Source organism: Equus quagga, unplaced genomic scaffold (genome assembly GCF_021613505.1).
Source record: "Equus quagga isolate Etosha38 unplaced genomic scaffold, UCLA_HA_Equagga_1.0 73442_RagTag, whole genome shotgun sequence".
NCBI classification, from domain to species: Eukaryota; Metazoa; Chordata; class Mammalia; order Perissodactyla; family Equidae; genus Equus; species Equus quagga.
Genome location: NW_025802777.1, coordinates 13,604,270 through 13,626,823, shown reverse-complemented (window position 1 = coordinate 13,626,823; position 22,554 = coordinate 13,604,270). Strand labels below are relative to the sequence as shown.

Genomic DNA, 22,554 nt, shown 5'->3' with positions numbered 1-22,554 from the left:
AAATAATGACCAATAAATATATGAAATGAAGCTAAGATTCTTGATAGGGAAATATAAATTAAACTGAAGAGCTAGTATTTCACAGCTCTGATTGGAAAACTTAAAAAGTCTGGTAAGACTAAGTGCTGGTGATGAGACAGGAAAATCAGACTTCTCTTACACTGCCGTTGGGAGTGCAAACATGCACACCACTGTGGAGAGCAATTTGACAAGATCTGAAGTCACAGAGCATATATGCATCTACTACCTGAAATTCCATTTGGGGGCATATGTCCAGAATTTACAGCACATTTGCATGAGAAAACACTACCAAGAATGTACACATGCAGCACTGTTGAAATGGCAAAAAAAAACAATTGAAATGACCATTAGTAGGGGAATTGGTAAGTAAACTGATATGATACTAAACAGCAGTTATGTAGAGTGAAAAAACAAGTTATAAAAGATTACATGCAATAGGACATCACAAATATAATTTTTTAAAAACTGCTATATATTATTTATGGATACAAACATATGGCAAAGGATAAAATCTTAAATAGGAAGGCGTCACACCAACTTCAGAATAGTAGGTTAGCTCTTGGTGGGGAAGGAGGAGATGGCGTCAGGGAGGAGTACAAAAGAGTAACATTTTATTTCTTTAAAAATTAGAAGCAAATATGGCAAAATAGTTTGTGAAGAGTACAAGGGCATTAATATATTATTATTATTCTGTATATTTGAAATATTTTATAATTAAAAAGAATTTTAATGGGCACATATGGTATAACAATCAAATAATAACATTAATTATTCACACCACAAAAACTTAGCAAGTAATAACATTAATCATTTAAGCCACAGAAATTTATGTACATACATTAGAGCATATGATAAATAAGAGTTAAAAATAAATTCTAAAATTTGCAATTTACATTGGGGTTTTAAATTAATAATTTTGCTAGTGGGCTTTCAATCTCATGCAATTTTAAAATGTCCTTATGCTAGAGTTTTAAGGGATGTTATCTAGTGTTGTCAAAGCTATATAAATAAAACTTTCATTAAGGTGGTATTCTGAATTTCAGTCTTATTTTGGAGAGCTTTTTCTTTAGCATATAAACACTAACAAGCTTTACATTTATTTACAAGTCTCAAAGAAATGTGTTAAGAGTCCTAAGTATGAAGAGTAGGTATCCCACTTAATTACAGTGTTTCACCAAGAACAAGATGCCCTACTACTACTGCGGAAAAACAATGCTCCATTATTCCCTTGTCTTTTCTACTTGGTGTTTGGATCGGAAACCAAGAAGTACGAACATTGGAAAAGCTATAAACAAAGTCTTATTATAAAACCATTTTTAAAGGAAAAGTGTGTAACCTTCACAGAGGAGTAACACAATCCTTTGGGATTACTATGTCAGAGAGAGACATAGAAAGATAGACAATATTTTAAGAAAGGGGTTAAGAAGAGGTAGAATTTTGCTATCTGTACTTAACTTACTGACTCCTTGAGCCTCCAAGGCTAGAAGATAATAAATACCACAGAGAAAAATTTAGGAGACAGACAAAACTGGGTACAACACTGCATCTACAAATACAACTCAAGAGATTTGTAACTCACACAGAATATTTCACTCTCGACTACAATATTCTGACCACATTCATACTATTTCAATAATAACCATTTTACCCAGTTGATGGTAACCAGTAATTTTATTTAACATGAGTTGCTTTTTGCCAATTAAACATTTGCAACAGAGGTGATTAGCTGATCTCTGAAATAACCTTGCTATTAGGTATGCTAGTATTCCCAATGTAATGGAAGACTGCAGTAAAATGACTCCAAGTTCCAAACTTCTACACTTTTAAATTTTGGGCACAATTTTTAAAGGTAATAGTGCTGTGGGAAAAGGCAGGTCTTCACCTACCCACTTCAGCCTGTTATACTAAATTTTACTTAGTACTAAAATTCCTAACTTTCACTTCTGAAGGCTAGAAAAAATTAGTTCCTTCAAATCTCTAATTTAGCGTAATTTTGGCCAGTAAGAATGGTAAAATTTGCTTACAAAATTGAAAGTTTCCTACATTTTTAAATTTTTTGTTCTTTCCACTAATCTTAAGTTTCAGAAATACTCATTTATTTCTTCCCTCTCAATAGAGGAATAACTAGTGCTTCGTGAATAAAATAATCTAAATCCTGTTTCTCTCAAATTCTCACCCTCTGGAGACTCACTCAAACTGAGTAATAAATTCACTGACAAGTTTGCAATTCAAATTTCACTAACATATGGAAATTCTTCTTCCACAGCACAAGGTCAGTGTCATGAATTTAATTTTCTGGATTTCATAACCCTTGATAAATAGAGGCACCTTAAAGTTCAGTTTGCATTCTTTTATATAAGACTTCAGAGCATGCTTCAAATAGCTTAAGATAAAGCTATACTGTCATTTTTATCATTAAAATAATCTACAAATATCAGAATACTCATTAATTCTGTTGTCATAACTAATAAATAAGTCTTAAAATATCTATAAATGTAAATCAACTCTCTCAATTCATTTGCCTCACTTGGACTGTTCTAGAACATAGATCAATAAACTGAATGGGTTTATTAGTATAATACAGTTGTACAATGCTTTCACAAATTCTAATTATGTCATTTAGGGTTTTTCCATATTTATTTTTTAATATACAAAGAGATTAAACTATTAATATAAATATTCTCTCAAATATGTAATATTCTTATGTAAAAGAAAAGGTTTCCAAACATTTACAAAGCAATCTAAAGATAAGTAAACCTGATTTTAGGATCATTACATTAACCAAAATAATTTTCCAGAGAAGATTCTATTTAAAAGTAATGCTCACTGGCCTCCTCACATCAACACTTTAAGATGGATCCAATCCACTGCCTTTGCTTGATTTACTTCAGGAACCACTTCCAATGGTGAAAAAAAAAAACCTCAGAAAAAGGTCTCACGACAGAGTGGACAAGTAGATTTGTTGCTAGACGTAAACCATTTGTACTGAAAAAGAAAAGGTTTGAAATGTTAAAAGAACTTTTTAAAGCTGTCATTTTACATAAACATCTAAAGTAACCTTAAAATGATAAAGTAAAAAAAAGGGAGAATACTGACATTTTTGTTCCCTCCATTTATCTCTAAAATCAACACAACTCAGTATTACTTCCAAAGGTTACAGTATGATTCTTGGTACTTAGGCTCATGCACACAACCACCAAGCTGTGTAAGGAAGACCTCCTGCAAAACAACTGAACATAGAGTGACCTTCTCTTCAATATGATGTTTAAAAAGAGCAAAAGGCTCTGATGTCAGATGGCTCCCTGTTCCAATTCTTTCAGTCTCCTTTATGACCTAGCTCTGACAAGACCATATTTTTTTCAGTGCTGAGAGTTATATTAGAAGCATCCATTTATTAAAGTGCTTTGATGCTACCACTCTCAGTAAATTACTAATTATTTTGAAAAATCATTTTTTAATATGTGTCCCATTAACTACAATTAAGAGTTTAACATTCATTGTTTTCTTTTCCAAAGTTAGACATCATACATACATAATATACATAAAATATAAGTAAGTTAATTTCTCTTTACACTTACCAAGCAGGCTGAATGGAACTTCTTCTTGCACGTTCTACAGGCTTTTTTAGGAAGAGAATAGTTGAAACCATGAATGACAGAGAAACAGATCATGCAATCTTCAACACCCTCAAAACGTTTGTCTACATTATTTTTCCATAAAGCTAAGCCTTCCATAATACTTCCATTCTGTTAACAAGAAGAAAAAAGAGAGTCAACATACACTAAAGACCACCAATTAGTCATTTTTATTCAATTTCACAAATTTTAAAGTTGAATTATATTCTGGAGAGAAGAGAATCTGCTTGGCTGTATTCACATCTCCTAAGTTTTATGAATGCTAGCTTTTAAAATGACCTCCCAAGTTTTAGGAGCCAGAATATAATTTTTCTCCATTAAAGACAGACTTGAAAGAAAGGCTTCTGCACCAATACTTCAAATTTTTTAGTCTCAGCTTGTTGCTTGATGAAACTTTTTAAATAATGAAATCATTTAGATCAGTTCTCCAAATTTTTAACTAAAAATGACGAAATTATTTATTTCACCTCCTCAACTGCTGATTTGTTCCAGCTCTATAATATTGGTAAATATATTTGTTTTAAAATAATTTTTTACTGTAAAATGCCTGAGATACACCAGAATGTACAAACAAAACTAGAGAAGATTTACAAATTGTTTTAAAGGCAAAGGTCTTTGAAAGTACTGCGATTTCTCTAACCACAGAAGGAGAGTTGAAATATAAAAATAAAAGTAGCTTAGAAGGTATTCATCTGTCCAGTATCTCACAAAAAGATTCCCTTTCAAATTATTTCCTTAATACCACGCATTGTTCTATATCATCTACAATGTCAGTGAAGTAGTCAGTTCCTCTCAAACACCAGAAAAAAACTGCAGAGCCTTAAAAATCAAAACAGCTTGGCAGGTTGAAGTCATGTAGGCATATATCTGTGTTTCTCCAAGGAATATAACATCTATTTCTACCTTCAGCAGAAGGGATATAGTTTCTGTTTTACTGCCTTTTCAAATAGTCGATCAGCAGTCTCTCTCTCTAGTTTGGAAAACCAAATGTGTGCGCAGAAACGTACTTGATGGGTAAGATAAGTGCTTAACTGCAGCATCCAATTCCGCCACTGCTGAACAGCCACTCCCACTCTTTTCCCACTTTCCACTGTTATTGACCCCAGTGGGTAATTTGAGGGCAGCTGTATTATAAGTTCAATGACTATGTCCTCAATGGTGTAAGTCGCCATGACTTCTCGAGTTGTGGCTCGAGCTTTAACCTGCAATACATGAAAGGTAATTTTTTTTTTTTGCCAAATTTCTTTCCTTTCTTTGATAAAAAACATCTTGAGAGGTTGATTATTAGCAGCCAAAGTCTTCATTCAAAGAAAATGCAGATAAACTCATTCACTTATTTGACATGAGATATTTAAGAAATAAGTTTAGAGATCTGATACCTTTTATAGTGATTTTATGACACTCAAAATTTGTTTTAAAAGAAATACACTGCTCATAAAAAAAGTATGAGTTCTTATATTAGGCTCATCACATAATAGTTTTTGAATAGACAAATGAGAGAATGGGTTATTAATCACTCCTTGTCTTTCACACCCAGGGTATCAAATATCACTGCAGTCAATGTCTCCCAAGTCTTTCCCTACCACAGAATTCTCTTGAACCTCAGAGCCAACCATCGACAGCCAAAATATTTACACCTGGCTGTGGTTTTTTTACTAGCATTGCAAACTCATCATAAAACACAAATTATAATCCTTTACAAATTTATTCTTCTGACTCTCCTATTTCCAAGTTGAAAACCATAGCATCACCTTAAATTTCTCCTTTTACCTCATCCCAGATATTAACTAGTTCCAAGTTTGGATAAATCACCACAAAATTCATCACATTCTCCCCTTTTACATTCCCACTGATACTGCTTCACTGAGGCCCTGCTCATTGCTCATAATGTGTACACCAAGAGTCTCCCCTAGCTATTCATCTGAACCCCAGCTCCATGCCAACAGCCCATGCTGTCTACTGTAGTCAGGGCGGTGTCACAGATTATAACTCCAACTGTGTCACCGCCTAAAAGGACAACTTTGAGTGGCTCAATAGGACCAAATATTTCAGACTATTTGAGGCCTTTCCCAATCCAGGCCTAATTCATCATAGAAGCTGTTTGTTCTCTGACTATTCACCTTCAGGAGTCCTACCCTACATGAATACTGGGTTATTCAACATTTCTTGGGTAATCATAGAAATTACATTCTCATCTCCATGCTTTTTGCTTTTGCCATACTGTTTTCTATTAAATGCCTTTCCCCTCATTTTCCCCATAACAAAATCCTGCCCACCTCAAAGTCATCTTCCTCCCAAGTGTACTGAGCCCCTCAGCAGATGACCCTTTCCCATTCTAATCACAGAGCACTCTCCCTCTTAATGTGCCATTTTCCAGTTTCCAACACAAAAAATATTGTATCGCTCTTTTCTCTTTATTAGATTGTACATTATTACAGGACAGGAATCTGCTCTACTAAACTGTTCATTTCCCAGATGACTGGCACACCGATGACTGAGGCATTCCAATATATATTTTGAATGAACTAATGAATGTTCAAAAACTATTTGATGGGGAGTAAACGAAATTATACCATTGTTTCAATCTATACATTATTATTAAGATTTGATGCACAAAATTGGAAAATAATGTAGGCAATTTCTGTAAATTCTAAACCAAGGGCTACAATTGTGATGATACTCACTATAAATGACAGACATAACCAATATTCAAACAACTTTTCTAGAAAAAAATTCAAGACGATACTAACCGTCATGCCATTAAATAGTTGTGTACTTGTTTGCACAGAAGATATTTCTTGGAAAGAAAGAACATTGCTGACATACTTGCTTGTAAATCTATCTACAATATTGAAAACACGCTTCTCACTACTATTCCACCACAGCCTAACCATGGCAGGCAAGTCCTTTAATGTCATATGATAGACTGAACAAGCCAAGTGGGGAATATGGTATGGAAGAGTTGCTGTTTCTGAGGAAAAAGGAAATTCTTAGTTAGTAACGTATTTCTTACACAGAATACTGACTAATATTAGTATTTTCCTTAGAAAATCATTTTCAATTCCTCAACATTAGTGCTAGAGTTCATAAAAAAAGACACATCAATGAAACCAGAGTATTAGCTTTCTCCCACACATTCAAAATGAACCATTCAGAATGGCAGAATGAAATACAAAGAATGAAGATCCCAACTGACACCGAAAATTCTGCCTAGAAATAGCATTCTATATTTCATGTTAAAGATTGCAAATAAAATGGAACACATATTTTTAAAAGGAGGAAAAATCAAAGATTTTTAATCTTAAAAATAATGAAAAGGAGTTTGGCCTCCTTTACTTTCCCCAGAGGTCACTGAAGCATTATGCAAAAGTTCTAGAATACCCCCTCAACACTCACAAGACGCAGTCCCATCCTCAGATCTCTGAGGCATTTAAAAAATTCTGATTCCTAGGAAATCACTTATAATACCAGAGTACAGCTAGATGCATGTATGTCTAGCCCCTCTGCTAAAATGTGAGCTCCCAGAGCAAAGGAAATAAATTGTACTCTTCTTTGTTTCCCCAAACAAAGACTACCTATTTACAGGTCTATAAAACATTATCACATAGCAAATATTTGTTTACAGTGTAAAATATAACAGTCTCAACAAGCTGGGCTTCAAAAATTTACTAAATTCTCAACAACCGTATCTGCAAGATCTAATTATGCGTCCTATTTAGAGAAATATGGAAAATCATGCACTTAACATTCTCATAGCCAGGACCCACATTTGGGGTTAGTCTCCACACCCTAGTCTGAACCTAGGCTGCAACAGAACACAAACACAGATCTTACTGACCTCTAATACTCAACTGAAGCTCTTCAGTAAAGAATGTCTTAGGGTCCTTATTGGAAAGCTCAATAGCTGTCTCTGCGTAGGTCGGGTTTTCTGGCATAAGCCTGAACAGGTGATAGAGCAATTTATTCAAACTCTTTGTTTTCCGAAGGTACATCGAATACAGAGCCCGAAGCTAGTGGACAGCAAAGCATTTGTTAGTAAACTCAATTAAACCAAGATAAGAACAAACCAGAGTATAACAGCTTGTATAAGAACACAATAAAAAATGCATTAACTTGAACATTCAGAATTACATGGAAAAGTCCTACAAAATATATGCCACATTCTTACTTTCCACATGTGCCACTTGATGGCACCGTTCCATTTCCTCATAAACCAGCAGATGTTTCACTATCCCCTCATATTAGGCATATGCTTCTAACATCTTTCCAAACTGTCTCCCTCTTAATAAGTTCACCTCTACTTGGAGTCTCTGAACCAAGAAAATTATTCTTGGAATCTTCCAGATGATTCACTCACTTTTTCTTTTTTTTTTTTTGAGTGAGGAAGATTGGCCCTGAGCTAACATCTGTTGCTAATCTTCCTCTTTTTTTTTTTTTCCTACCCAAAGCCCCAGTACATAGGTGTATATCCTAGTTGTAGATCATCCTGGTTCTTCTGTGTGGGACGCCACCACAGCATGGCTCGATGAGTGTTGTGTAGGTCTGCACCCTGGGCAGCTGAAGCAGAGCGTGTGAACCTAACCACTTGGCCATGGGACAGGCCCCCTCACTCTCCTCCCAAGGCTTCCACACATTCCTTCCACACCATAGTCCTTAATCTTTCAAAATCCAGCTTAAAACTAATCTCATTTTCATGGCCGACCCCACCCTATAGCGATCACTCCAGCATCCCTCTAGGACAGAGGGCACAAACTGGCAGTCTAAAATGTCTTGGGGGTCTTCTCACAGTTGTTTTGTAAATCAGGAAATTTCACATAAAAACATGCGTTTCTGGGTTTTTTCTTTTCCAAGGATTTTATTTTTCCTTTTTCTCCCAAAGTCCCCCAGTACATAGTTGTGTATTTTTAGTTGTGGGTCCTTCTAGTTGTGGCACGTGGGATGCCCCCTCAGCATGGCTCGATGAGCGGTGCCATGTCCACACCCAGGATTCGAACTGGCAAAACTCTGGGCCGCCAAAGCAGAGCACACGAACTTAACCACTTGGCCACGGGGCTGGGCCCCTCTGGCTTTTTTAAAAAAAAACAAGAAAATTTGGCACCACTGGGGGCACTATAGGCATCTGTGTGAGACCTGTGCTTTACAACTCCTTGCCCTTCAACAACCAAGTTTTCATTTGTTCACATTTACTTTGCAGCTCTTTGATATTTGTCCCGGTTTAAAATGATTTCTTCCACTATATCATGCATCTCCTCAGAGTAGAAAGACACCATTTTCTCAACACAATGAATGCTCAACTACAAGGATCAAGCCATAGGAATTGGAACCGATCCTTAAAATATGTTGATCAAAGTACCTTTAGAATGGAGAAATCTGGAGAACACTACCTTTACCGAGTAACCAAACTGAACATAATAAAAGGACACACTGATATTCTGTGCCTCCTGAGGTAATACACTGAGGACACATGTGCAGTAATACACTGTGCAGTAAGTACTCTTGCTAAAAATTAACCAGAATCCAATCATGAGGAAACAATCAGACAAATCCAAATTGTAAGACAGTCTACAAAATAACTGACCTGGTGAATGACAAGAAAGAAAGGAGAGGTAGGGGAATTAGTGGCTAAAGAAACTGACAAACAAATGCAAACATGATCCTTTAGTGAATCCTCAATAGAGAAGAAAATAAAACTATAAAGGACTCTACTGGGACAACTGGGGAAATCTGAATACAGATTAGACCACATTATTGCATCAAAATTAAATTTCAGGGTAACAATTATATTATACTTATGCAGAAACACATCCTTGTTCTCAGGAGACATATGTTTAAATACTTTTGGTAAAGCATCATGACGTCTGCAATTTATTTTCAAACAGATCAGCAGAAAAAAGAAATTACAGAGAAAGCACGTGCAAATGTAGCAACATGTTAAAAGTTTGTGACTCCAGGAAAAGGGTATGACTTTTCATTGAATTATTCTTCCAACCTCTCAGTAAATTTGAATTTTTTTCAAAATAAAAAGTTGGAAGGCAAGAATTTAAAAAAAAATTAATCATACATATCAATGGGCTTTTAAAAACACATGTATATTATTACCAGCACTCCCACTCCTACGTATACAATATAAGAAAGATGAAAACATATGTCCACACAAAAATTTATAAACAAATGTTCACAGCAGCTTTATTCACAATAGCCAAAAAGTGAAAACAACTTAAAAGTCCATCAATAGATGAATCGACAAACAAAATGTGGCATATTCATACAATGGAATATTATTCAGCCATAAAAAGGAATGCACTACTGATACATGCTACAACAGGAATGAGTCTTGAAACCATTACACTGAGTGAGATATGCCAGACAAAAAGACTACATATGTAAAACGTCCACAAAAGGCAAACCTACAGAGATAGAACAAAGAGTAGTGGTTGCAAGGGGCCTGGAGGGTTTAAGAGGAAATGGGAAGTGATTACAAATGGGTAATGGTTTCTTTTTCAGGTGTTGAAAATGTTCTAAAATTAGAGAGCGGCAACAACTGCACAACTCTGTGAATATACTAGAAACACCAAACTGTACACTTCAAATAAGTAAATTTGATAGTAGTGAAATATAGCTCAGTAAAGCTATAACCTGGTTGTCTAAGGGTGAAGACTTGACACTTTCATTGCGGCAGCCCACATTCACTTCCCAGTCGGGGAACCACACCATCTGTCTGTTGGTTGTCAGACTGTGGCAGCTGCGTGTTGCTGAAAGCTCTGCCACTAGGATTTCAAACACCAGCAGGGTCACCCAGGAGGGACAGGTTTTAGCAGAGCTTCCAGACTAAGACAAACTAAGAATAAGGACCTGGCCACCCACTTCCAAAAGTACTGGCCATGAAAACTCTGAATAGCAGCGGAGCATTGTCTGATACAGTGCTGGAAGGTGAGAGGATGGCACAAAACAACTAGGCAGGACTCCACTCTGCTGTACACAGGGTCACTAGGAGTCGGAATCGACTCGATGGCACGAACAAAAAGCTACAACACAAACACACACAGTTCCATCTGATTCACCAGGAGTTTTTTTCAAAAGAAAGTTAAAATAATCTAGATTTAAGACTGATTAAAGTTTTTTTAAGAAATTCTGTTTCAGGATTCATCTAATTAGTGTTATTTAGTGGGTTATTCTGATTTACAAGTCCATAGCTCAGTTCAATTGACAGCCTCAATAAACACTGCTGTATAATTCTTTGCAAGCCCCTCCCTCACTCTAGTTTAATAAAGATGATGCATGGCCATTTTCCTAATTTCTGAATATAAGATGACAAGAACAAAATTCTCATACATAATGGATGCCTCAATTTCCTGCAATTTTTCAGATATCAACAATATTTTAAGAAACGAACATTGGGGCTGGCCTGGTGGCACAGCAGTCAAGTTCGCACCTTCTGCTTCGGCGGCCCGGGGTTCGCCAGTTCAGATCCCAGGTGCAGACCTATGCACCACTTGTCAAGCCATGCTGTGGAAGGCGTCCCACATAGAAAGTAGAGGAAGATGGGCATGGATGTTAGCTCAGGGCCAGTCTTCCTCAGCAAAAAAGAGGAGGATTGGCAGCAGATGTTAGCTCAGGGCTAATCTTCCTCAGGAAAGAAAAAAAAAAGGAAACGAACATAAAAGCTCAACACTCTTGAAACAGCTAAATCAATGTTGCCTCTGTGATTTGATTTTCCCCTTTATGTAAAAATGCAAAAATGCATACACTGATATATTTGTACCAAGGTATGGGTTATTAGCAATGAGATAAATTAGAGTTTAAGAATTCTGGAAAAATCACACCTGGAAATGAATGCCATGATATTTAGTCACACTTTAAATACCAAGTGAGAAACTAACTCTAAGAAGCCACAGACTTTATTAAAATGATTCAAAGTTTGATTGAAATTTTTTAAGTGGGGACCTGCCTAAAAGAAGAAAAAAAAACTGGAGTAGATTTTTCTAGCTTCCTTCCTGGACACTAACATCTTTCTTCCTAAACATGAGACAACAGAGACATCTAGTGGCTGCTAGAATAATTGAGACAAAATTATTATTATAGGATATTTTCAACATTTAGAGATAATAGTGTGAATTACACAGGTAATCTTTCACAGATCTTTCTCTAAATACTGATTTTCAAATAAGGTAAATTTTCAATGATGTATTAACTGAAATCTCCCATAACAGTCAGAAGTTGACCAAAGAAAAAAAATAGCAAAATCCATTTTTTTTGAAATTATATTACGGTAGTACAAATCGTGTACTACAAATCTTGATTCTTGCGATAAAAGGACTTGGTGGCTACAATCAGAAAAAAATTAATCCAGGCACATTCCAAAGATTAATACTTGTGCAAAAATGTGTGTGCGTGTAAATAGCTGTGAGAGTGAGGAAGAAAGGACAGAACTAAATTTAGCAAAACGTTTGAAGTTAGCCAGATAAGATTAGATTAAAATGTGAGGCTTTTCTCTTTTTTCTCAAAAGGAGGGGAAAAGAAGGGGTTTAGGATACTAATAGAAAAACACATATATGACAGAACTGTCAAAAGCTGTCACATATTTATTTACCTGAGATGAAGCGGCTTTGAAGAAAGTAAGTATTAATTTCCAAGTGAGGAGGTATCCCAGAACATAACAGAAGTCTTCACTCAGTGGCTTAATAGTAACTATCTGTCCAACGGGAATACACCCCAAAACATTTTCTAGTAAGTCCTCTTGCGTGCTAAGAAGAGACATCAGTGCTGCCGGTGGTGACCTGAGAATCAACGATTAAACACCACAATTTTCTTCATAACTCATCCCTTAACAAATTGATAGCATGTATAAACTTCAAGCATTTAAGAAAAATCTTTCTCTATTTTCCAAAAACCATTTTAAAAGTCCCCCTTTATAGATTCGATTCTAACTCCTAATTTCAAATAATGGCAATTATAGAATCTCTAAGACATAAAATGTTATATAAATATATATAATATACATAAAATATGTATTGTATAGGTATATATTTTTATATTTATGAATATATAAAATATAAATATTAAAAAGTATATAATATATAACAAAAAGATTTTGGATATAGGTTTTATATTTATATATACTAAATATACATAATACGCTTTAAGAATATAGACTCTAGAAGTTAGCACTTAAAGGAAAGAAAATATCTATGGAAAAATATCACACACTCAGAGAAGCTAAACAATTGGTCTAGAGCCCCTCAGCCAGTCGGGAATGATGAGGGGTACCAAGTCCTACCAGGTCCTTTATCATCTGGTGACGGGTAAAGAGATCATAAGACTGTCTTTTCAGGAAAGCAAATTTAACATTTGCATTAATTCATGACAGCGTAAGTTAAATTTCCTGTTTACTAAACTATTGCACTCATCAACACTTTAAGGTGAACTTAAGAGATTCTCAAAAAGTGAAATACTTGCATAAATCTGTCAAATTCTGTTCTCTAGGACACTCCTTGGTGCTCTCCCTTCACCTCTGTGATCTTTCCTCCCTTGTCACGTCCCTCTCTGGGCCCATAAACATAGTGTTCTTCCAGCTTCTGCCCTTAGGTTTTTACCTTCAACACCACCATCTCACCTACCAACCCCCCTCTATCCCATACCAACAGTCACTAGATCTTACAAATACTAGGTCAGATCTCTCTCCACTTTCCACTCTGCCCTCCATGCACCATTATAACTTTTAGAACGGTCTCTACCTCTGCTTGCTTCTTTGTACAATTTATGCTTCATACTATTGCCACAATCAGCTGGCGGTATCCCATCTTTTACCAAATGATGCCCTAAACCCTAAAAGGAAGTCATTTGTAAGGCCTTCATTATCTTAAGTACCCTCCCAGCTTTATCTTCCACTGTACACTTCCCACCTACTTCACACATATTTGTTCATTTATTCTCTTATTCAACAAATGAGCACTACTCATGTGTCTGCCTTAGGCCAGGAACCACCCTGGGTGCTGTGAGTATAGTTGAGAACAAGAGACAAAAATTCCTTTCTTCACAGAGCTTACATTCCAGTGGAAGAACATATAGACAATAAAAAAATATGTTAAGAGGTGACTACTCAACTTCCCCAAGCACATCCTGAACATTCCTGCCCCCATGCCTTTGCACATGGTGTTCCCTTAACTTTTACTGTCTTCCCTGCCTGGTGAAATGCTACCTAACCCTAAAGGTCCAGCATGAATGTCTTTTCCTCAAGAGAAAGTCCTCCCTGCCTAGTGCACAGCAGTGTGCCCCCATAACATGCTATCTACCCTTTTTCTTAGCACTTGTCATCCACTGTCTTCTATTACAGGGTAATATTGTCTGTATCAGATTGCAAGCTCCTTAAGAAAAAGAACGTTTACTAAACACTCTATTCTCCCCTCTGCATTTAACTAATACTTTGCACAAAGTGGGTACTCAATAGATATTTGATTTGATCTACTTTTTCTACAGCTACCATGTGGACAAAGAAAGTTTTACTAAATAGTAGCAAATGGAAAATATGATTTAGGAACAATTAAGAGAGAATAATCTTTTTGGACAAACTCTAGATTTCATTTTTATCTCACAGATAATTTTAAAAGATCTGTTGAATGAATATAAACTCTGAATTTAGAGTTTTTATGTTGCCTTGTCTTCTAAAGTCATTATAAGTGAGATGGATTATGAGAATTTAATAAAACAAATTTTAAAAACTTACAGGGCTGGTTCTTCTTCTTCATCTCCGTATGACTTTAGATTATCCTGATCATACTGTGGTAATTCAGGCATCAACCTGGAAATTAGAATATTACTTTAAATTATTTTATATTAAATGTTCATTATTGAATCATGGGTAAGAGCAGAAAGACCAATCCTTATTCTGTAATGAGCACATTTTTTAATGGATTGTTGCTGACATAACTGCATATGGCCAGGACCACCTAAATGTAAACTTTGTATGCAGAACAGTGACCCCAAAGGTTAAAAATTTGGCAACCCTGTTATTGAAATCCATGGTCAAGTTTACTTTTTTTGATTTTTGGTTTTTTACTTTGACTTTTTTTTTTAACAACGAAGAGTTAAAACTACACATATATTCTATTTTTTTAGACCACCATCACATTGATTCAGTTGGAAGAATTCTTACTTGTATAGCATATGATAAACAGCAATTTGCACAGGCCGAGCTCTGAAAAGGAGTAATGGCACCAACGTATTTAACAAAGTCTGCAGATATTCTGGCAAGTTTGTTTTCTGACCAGCAACCAATCTTGCAGGGAGTTTGTGACTCAACAGCTGATCCTTTGGGATATAAGTTAATGTTTCACACATGGGCTTCAGCATTGCATTGTGAAAGGATGTTTCAGATGTATCTTTGCTTTCTCCTGATGACAAAAAGGGAAGAAACATGCACAGCCCAAAAGAAAATGAGTAATACAGCTTGGGTGATTCACAGACAATCAAATATTATTGAAGAAAATAAAATAAAAACATGACAAACGTTAGAGCAGTTCTAACTAGAAATATGAACTGAATATATATTTCAGATAATCTCAATTGTTTAACGACTTCTATTATCTCATCCTTAAAAAAAGAGAGATTTTGAGTTATAAATAATCAATTCATGTTACATGAATTGTTATTACTTTAATTTGCAATGATCTTTGAATACCTTACCATTTTTTCAATTCTTGTCTGTAAAGTGGAAGCATATATGATGCTTCTGAGATGCCAAGCTTTCTCTCTGGCTCTTTTCTTTTACTATTTTGTATTGTTTGACTTAAAAATCCAAAGTTTTTGTTTTGAATTTTTCAACAAGTCATTTTTAATGAATCTCAATATTACTCCCTTTTTCACTTGCCTGTAACATTTACCAAAAGAGGTAAAAGCAAACTGTGGATGCCTTGGGAAAAAAATTCTTTCCATTCATTGATTAGATTTACAGGAAGGTTGCCAGTGGTATCCAGAGTTGTGGAATCAAAAAAAGCACTGAGCTCGCAGGCCAGATCACAGCTGACACAGGCGAACAGTTGTACAAGTGGAACCGAATACAGCGCTTGATTCTCGCTTGTTGTCTGAAGGGACGAAAATGAAACAGGTAAGCACATTTCTACCAGAACACCACCAAGTAAGGCAATAAAGAGAAGTCCCTTTCATTCCTCTAAACTTAAAACAAAAAGCAGTTGAAGTGTATAGTCTCAGGAGACATTTACATGTTTTAGTATGCAAATAACTCTTTTTCAAAATTAAATACTAGGAATCAGAATCAACCCATTTATTCTGAAATACTCTGTTTTATTTCTAAAACTATGAAAGAAAACAGTATCAATTGCGATTTATCAGGTGACATACATTGAAGACATCTATAATCCTCTCAAGAGCCCTACTAATTGGGCATTATTAAGTTCTTTTAAAATAAGGAAACTGAAGCTCAATTAGTCAAGTTTGAAACCCTAAGCCACACAGCTAACAGCAAGCAAAGTGGAGATTCAGACCAGTTCAACCCTGAGTGACTTGCTGTGTCAAAGCCCACAACTCTTACACATCTGGTTGCTTTGGGTCATAAAAAGAACACTAATTTCCTCTGCATTTGCTTGATCTCTAACACATTATTCTGGCAATACTGACATAATACATTTTAAGAATAATTTAATTCAAATCAAAAAGATCAAAAAACTTTCACAAAAAGATAAAACCTGAAAGGGCTGTGCTACAAATATTATATTATAATAGAATGAGCTAATGGAGAGAACGTTTTAATAGCAGTTAGGAGATTTCATCACTAAATGATACTGGTAGACATTAAATCTCTATCATTTTACTGTTCTGTCAAATAGTAGCTGGTGAAGTACATCTACAAAGTGTTTAAATGTTTGCAAAGGAGCTAATTATAATCACAATCATTACTGCAAGGATAAGATGAGTAAACAGTTCTGGCATAGAGATACACACAAAGACTCAAGAGGTGATGTCAAGAGGTGATGACACATCAAGTCCATTTACCTCCAGCCAAGCCAACATGGAGCACATGATGAAGTCCCACTCACTCTCTGCTAAAGGAGACGAGCAGTATTTCAGAAACAGGGAGAGGAACCGGATTATTTCTATATTTACACCCAGTATCTCTGGACTTACTTCTGATAGATTACTACGATAAAGACAAACACAAAACAAAACAAGAAAAGCATTAAATAATTACACAGACATTCAATTTGAAAATATTCTATTTTAAATCTTATATACTTATAAAAGACTGACTTAAATGTCTGACATCCTTTTACTCTACAAAACTGTGACTCTAAGATACACAGTCTAGCTCCACATTGTATATGGGGGGAAAACATACTATAAAGTATCACCTACCAACTGAAAAGAAAAATATCTTCATGATCTTTCTTCCAGGATATTAGAATTTTTAATATACCATGTAATAGTTCTTCATCATCTATGCTTCTGGTTTGCAGACAAGAATTGAAAATGGCAAGATGTCCAAAACCTCCTAAAGTAAAATTCAAAATGAAAATTAAAAATTTTGTTTTAATTGTATTGCTACTACAAAAAAGTCTACTTTGAGATAGGTCAGAAACTGCCTTGAGAAATGCTCAGGTTTAGAACTTTAAAAAGGGTTTATATGAAAGAGTCAACCAAGGAGCTTATAAGCTCCACAGGGCAGACCCTGTCTCCATACCCAGCACCTAGCACAAAAAAGAGAAGGGTGGAGGGAGTGAATGATACTGTCCTTTAAACCAACCTATGCTGTTTTTCATTTTGGTTTCTAAAGTATAGGACTTACTCAGCTACTCACCTCCCAAATAAAAACAAAAAACCCATAGCTACAGTACAAAGTTAAATACGGATGAAAAAGAGAACACAGTGTTCCATAATTTGCACATTCACTCAATAAGCATCTACTATGTCTGGAAAGCTCTTATGGGGTTCTCACACTTTAGAATCCCTGGATCCTTCTTATCCTTCAACTCTCAGCTTAAATATTGATGCCACTCTATGAAATGCCCAAGTATATAAAGTATGCCCCTCTGCATTTCTCTACTCTCAAATATCATTTGTTTGTTGCTGTTATAGCACTAATATTCGTTTACTTATTTATTATTATCTCCTCAATTAGAAAGTAAGCTCCATGAAAGCAGGAACCTTGTCTGTCTGTCTTACCAGTCCATACGTCCCCTAGCACAATGCCTGTGCAGAGACATTTATTTTGACTGATTAAAGGAAGAAAGAATAAATGAATGAATACAAGTTACACTGCTAGATGCTGGGGAGAGAAAGCTGAACAAAATTTAGTCCCTAAAGGGACTCATCCAGCAGTACTGGCAGCCTCAAAAACAAATTAGAATATCATATGGACAAAGATTGGGAGCCCAAAACAGGAAACAACTATCTCCATCTAGATTGAGGCAAAAAAGGCTTCCCAAAATTAGTGTTTGAACCAGGATTCGTCAAAAGATAAGTAAGAGTCTACAAGACTAGCAAAGGAGCACTCCATGGAGCGCTAAGGCACCAAGTTGTAAAAAGCATAGACTATTCAAAAATCATGAGACTGTAGCATCGCCAGGGTCCAGGGTGGAAGCAAAAGAGGTAAAACTCAAGAGATCAGTTGCAGTAAGACGGTAAAACGTCTAACAGGCCAAACTAAGGACTTAGGTTTTCATCCTGTAGGCAAAAGGGAACCAAGGAAGAAAGAAAGAAAAAAAAAATGTATAGTGTATTCAACCTTCCTTGCAAACAGAAGAGGCTCAAATGTAATCAGAAATAACTGATTTTCTAACAACTAAAAAGTATTTGTTAGCTAATTCTGTTTCATCACTTTGGCTGGAAGAATAAAATTGACTGTCAAATCTAAAACACAATCCTCCTTCTGTTGGGGTTCCGCACAGCTGTGCACCTTCTGGTCTTTCTGGTCTGGGTGAGCAGCACACAGCTGTGTGACACCGCAGCCCTATCTCCTGCCCCTTCTTCCTTTCTGCCATCCTTCAGTTATAACGAGTTAGAGAAATCACCTACATTCCCTTTAGACACTCCTTTCCTCTATGTACAGTCAGTTCAACTGCATCCCCATCCCGCAACAGCAAATCCTAACCTAATCCCACAGTCTATCTCCGTAGGTGAATTCAACCATAAAGCTTAATGCCATGAAAATTTGTGATATTGGTTGGCCCTTGGTGCCATGTGGCAATTCTTTCTGATTAATGTTTTGATGGGCATCTTATTCTTCTGCTATTTCAAATTTTCACTACCATTCTTAAAATCTACAATCCAGCTTCCACTCATTCACTGACCTAGCCTGAAGAGACATGGCGCTTATTAAGAACACACGAAGTTCCCAACCCCCTCCACATCCACACCTACATCCATCCTCCATTTCCCCTTTCCAGGTCTCAGAAGACAGTCACTCCACCTACATAAGGGTCCTATCTTGTAACTATGCTTTAGATCCCAGCCTATGTGCCCTCCGCTCCCATCTTCTCACTTGGAACTATCATCTATTCTTTCCTGTCTCTATCTTCTATTCCCCCTTCTCCTCACAACATATATTTCCCAAACTCTGACCTTGTATTCATCTCCAGCTTTCACCCTCTTTCTATATTCCTTTTCACCAAACACCTAGAACAGACTATCTGCCTCAATTTTCTCACCACTATTCATTCCAACAACACCAAAGTCAATGGACACTTTTCAGTCCCTAATTTTATTTAACTTTCTGTGGCATTTAACACAGGTGATGAATATTACCTAAAATTCCTCCTCTGCTCTTTTCTTTATCTTTAGTCCTTATTCTCAAGTCTCCCTTCACCCACATACCCCTTAAACCTATGTACTGGTGTTCCCTTGGTATTCCATTCACTCTCCCTAGATAAGCTCATCCTCATTTATAGATTATACTACTACCACCTACATGATGTGGACTTCAAAAGTAGTATTCCCATCCAGTCAACAGCCTATTGCTTACCAAAAATCTCCATTTGAATATGTATTCCATAGCCACCTTAACCTAATGTGTCTAAAACTTAACATCAGATCCCTGTATACTTCTTACCCATCCTCCTCCCAATCCTCAAGTCTGCCATAGGGTTTTCTATAAGATCTAATGGTACTTTCATCTACCCTATCCAGAAATACAAACACAGAGCCCCATCAATTCTATTTCCTTAATCTCTTTCATTTCCATGTCCTCTGTTCCATCTATGCCTTGATTTAAGCTCTCTTTCTCTCTCATTAGGACTATTCTAATAGCTTCCTATCTGGTCTTCTACCCCCATTCTCTCTCTCTCACACCCACCCATCAGACAGCTGTCTAAACAATCTTTCTAACGTAAATGTGATAGTCTTACTACTCTCCTACTTAATGTGGGCCAATAGCTCCTTTCTGCTTACCGTTTAAAGTCTAAACTCCTTAACCTACAAAATCAGGCATTTATGATGTGTGCCTGGCCAGTTCTCAAAATCCATCTTCTTGTGTATCCTAACACCCTTTGTTCCCAACCTTCTACCTTAATTGCCAAACTGAACCATCTACACTCTTACGTTTTTGTGTACCTGCACTGCTCTTCCCCAACTATGTTCATATCAAAACTATCCTTCATCACTCAGTTGAAATGTTTCTCTTTGTGAAATTGCCATTGACACCTCAAAGCAGAGTGGACAACTCCTTTTCTGTCACTTTCACACATAGGACATCTTTTTGCTACATCAGTTATCACATAATATAACTTTATGTCTGTTTTCTCTACAAAAGGAACATAGCCAGCACTCCATAAGTGTTTATTAAGTTATAAACAAATGAAGTAATAGAGTGCAGAGTATCCAAAAAGTTTAAAATATAACAAAAGGTATTCCCTCTTTTGCCTTTATATGTTCAACCATTGGTTGACGAGGGAGAAATGAGGCACAGCTAAAAAAGCTATAGAAGGAAAAGAAATGATTAGAGGGTACTTGTGATTGTAAATCTTCCCTTAAGGCTGTAGCATTTCTGTACTGCAAAATGATAATACCCACTCTCCAATGACACTCATGCTATTGACTCTCAATTTGTTATGTAGCAAAAATATAAACTAGGAATAAATCAGTTATAATTCAATTTATCTCTGCTAGGCTGGGTTTAGATATTAAGAAACACTTCTTTTATCTTAAGCAATAATTAATGAAATATTTATTATCAAGCAACTAACCATTAGTACTGCAAAGATCTTCCTTAGTCCAGGCCAAAAGGGCAGGTATACATTGAGCAATGAATTCTTTCTTGTCTTCTTTTGACAAAAACGGACAGAGACTTTGAATGGTATGCATATTACCTTCTGTTAGTGGAAAAAAACTGTTTAAAGAAAAAGTATGAATTATATTTATCCTAAATATGCAGTTATTTCAGAAAATTCCTCTTATTCAGACTATTCAAAAAGACTAATAATTCCACTATATAAAATAATTGTACAGAAAAAAAATAAAAGAAACTATGAAAAGAGATTGACATTTGCTGATTCTGAATGATGAAATTGTGGATAATTATTTTTTGCTGCTGCTTTCTTGTTTTTTATGTTTCTAATTTTTAATATAAGCATATATAATTTTTCCCCTATGTATAATTTTAAAATTATACAGACAATACATGATCATGCTCTAAGAGTCAAATGATTCAATTTAAACTGTACTAGTTGCGTGTCCTTTCTATGAACTGATAATTCATATTTGTGCATATATATAGTTGGGTTTTATTTACATAATGAGATCACACTAAACATACTGTTGAATTATTTGCCATTCATACACTTTGTAGATCTTTCCATGTCAGAACATATGGATATAAATTATTCTTGTTTTAAAGCTACATAAGTAAATTTCTTAAAAAACAAAAATATCCCACACTATCATAATTTAACTATTTTCCTATTAGTGAACATTTAGGGATTTTCACCCAATTTTTGCTCTTACAAGTAATGATGCAATAAATGTCCTTGGGCAGATAGCATTCTGAATATGTGCAAATACCTCTTTAGGTTAGATTCCTACAGGTAGAATTGCAAGATCAAAGGATGTGAATGTATCATATTTTGGTAATTTCAAATTGCTTTCCAAAAAGTGTAATCAATTTACACTCTCACCAAAAGTGTAGAAGTGTGACTGTTTTGTTGAACATTTAATGAATCTTTTTAATTCCTGGCAACGTGGCGCACAAAATGTGCTTCTTTTGGGGGCCAGCCCCATGGTGTAGTGGTTAAGTTCAATGCATTCTGCTTCAGCAGCCCAGGTTTACGGGTTCGGATCACAGGTGCAGACCTACACCACCTGTCAGCCATGCTGTGACAGCGACTCACATACAAAATAGAGAAAGACTGGCATAGATGGTAGCTCAGGGCTAAGTGTCCTCAAGCAAAAAAAAGAAGATTAGCAACAGATGTTAGTTAGCTCAGGGCAAATCTTCCTCAGCAAAAAAACAAAATGTGTTTCTTTTCATTTTTATTTGTCATTAATATTAGTAAGGCATATCCTTTCATATTTCATATTTCATAAATAAATTACAGTAGCTCCCCCTGATCCATGGTTTCACTTTCTGTGGTTCCAATCACCCAGTCAGTTCTGGTCTGAAAATATGGATGGAAAAATTCCATCCATGGAAAAATGGAAAAAGATGGAAAATTCCAGAAATGAACAATTCATAAATTTTAAATTGTGTGCTGTTCTGAATAGCATGATGAAATTTTATGCCATTCAGCTCCATCCCACCCTGGACATGAATCATCCCTTTGTCCAGTGTATCCACAATGGGTCACCAGTAGTCACTTAGTAGCCGTCTCTGTTATCAGATCGACTGTCACAGTATTGCAGTGCTTGTGTGCACGTAACCCTTATTTTTCTTAATAATGGCTCCAAAGCACAAGAG

General features: G+C 35.8%; 1 protein-coding gene across 1 annotated transcript in view; it reads right to left on the bottom strand.

Annotated features, from left to right (window-relative positions):
- Positions 1 to 1,673: 1,673 nt before the first annotated feature.
- Positions 1,674 to 22,554, bottom strand: part of LOC124234294 (E3 ubiquitin-protein ligase listerin) — a 53,849-nt gene continuing 32,968 nt past the window's right edge. The window contains exons 19-30 of the mRNA XM_046651584.1: positions 20,849 to 20,991; positions 17,025 to 17,160; positions 16,665 to 16,809; positions 15,523 to 15,736; positions 14,809 to 15,046; positions 14,380 to 14,454; positions 12,247 to 12,433; positions 7,495 to 7,666; positions 6,407 to 6,627; positions 4,664 to 4,858; positions 3,600 to 3,767; positions 1,674 to 3,006 (exon numbers count right to left, since the gene is read on the bottom strand). Coding sequence (XP_046507540.1) covers positions 2,944 to 3,006; positions 3,600 to 3,767; positions 4,664 to 4,858; positions 6,407 to 6,627; positions 7,495 to 7,666; positions 12,247 to 12,433; positions 14,380 to 14,454; positions 14,809 to 15,046; positions 15,523 to 15,736; positions 16,665 to 16,809; positions 17,025 to 17,160; positions 20,849 to 20,991 — 1,957 coding nt within the window. The 3' untranslated portion in view covers positions 1,674 to 2,943. The remainder of the gene's footprint in view (positions 3,007 to 3,599; positions 3,768 to 4,663; positions 4,859 to 6,406; positions 6,628 to 7,494; positions 7,667 to 12,246; positions 12,434 to 14,379; positions 14,455 to 14,808; positions 15,047 to 15,522; positions 15,737 to 16,664; positions 16,810 to 17,024; positions 17,161 to 20,848; positions 20,992 to 22,554) is intronic.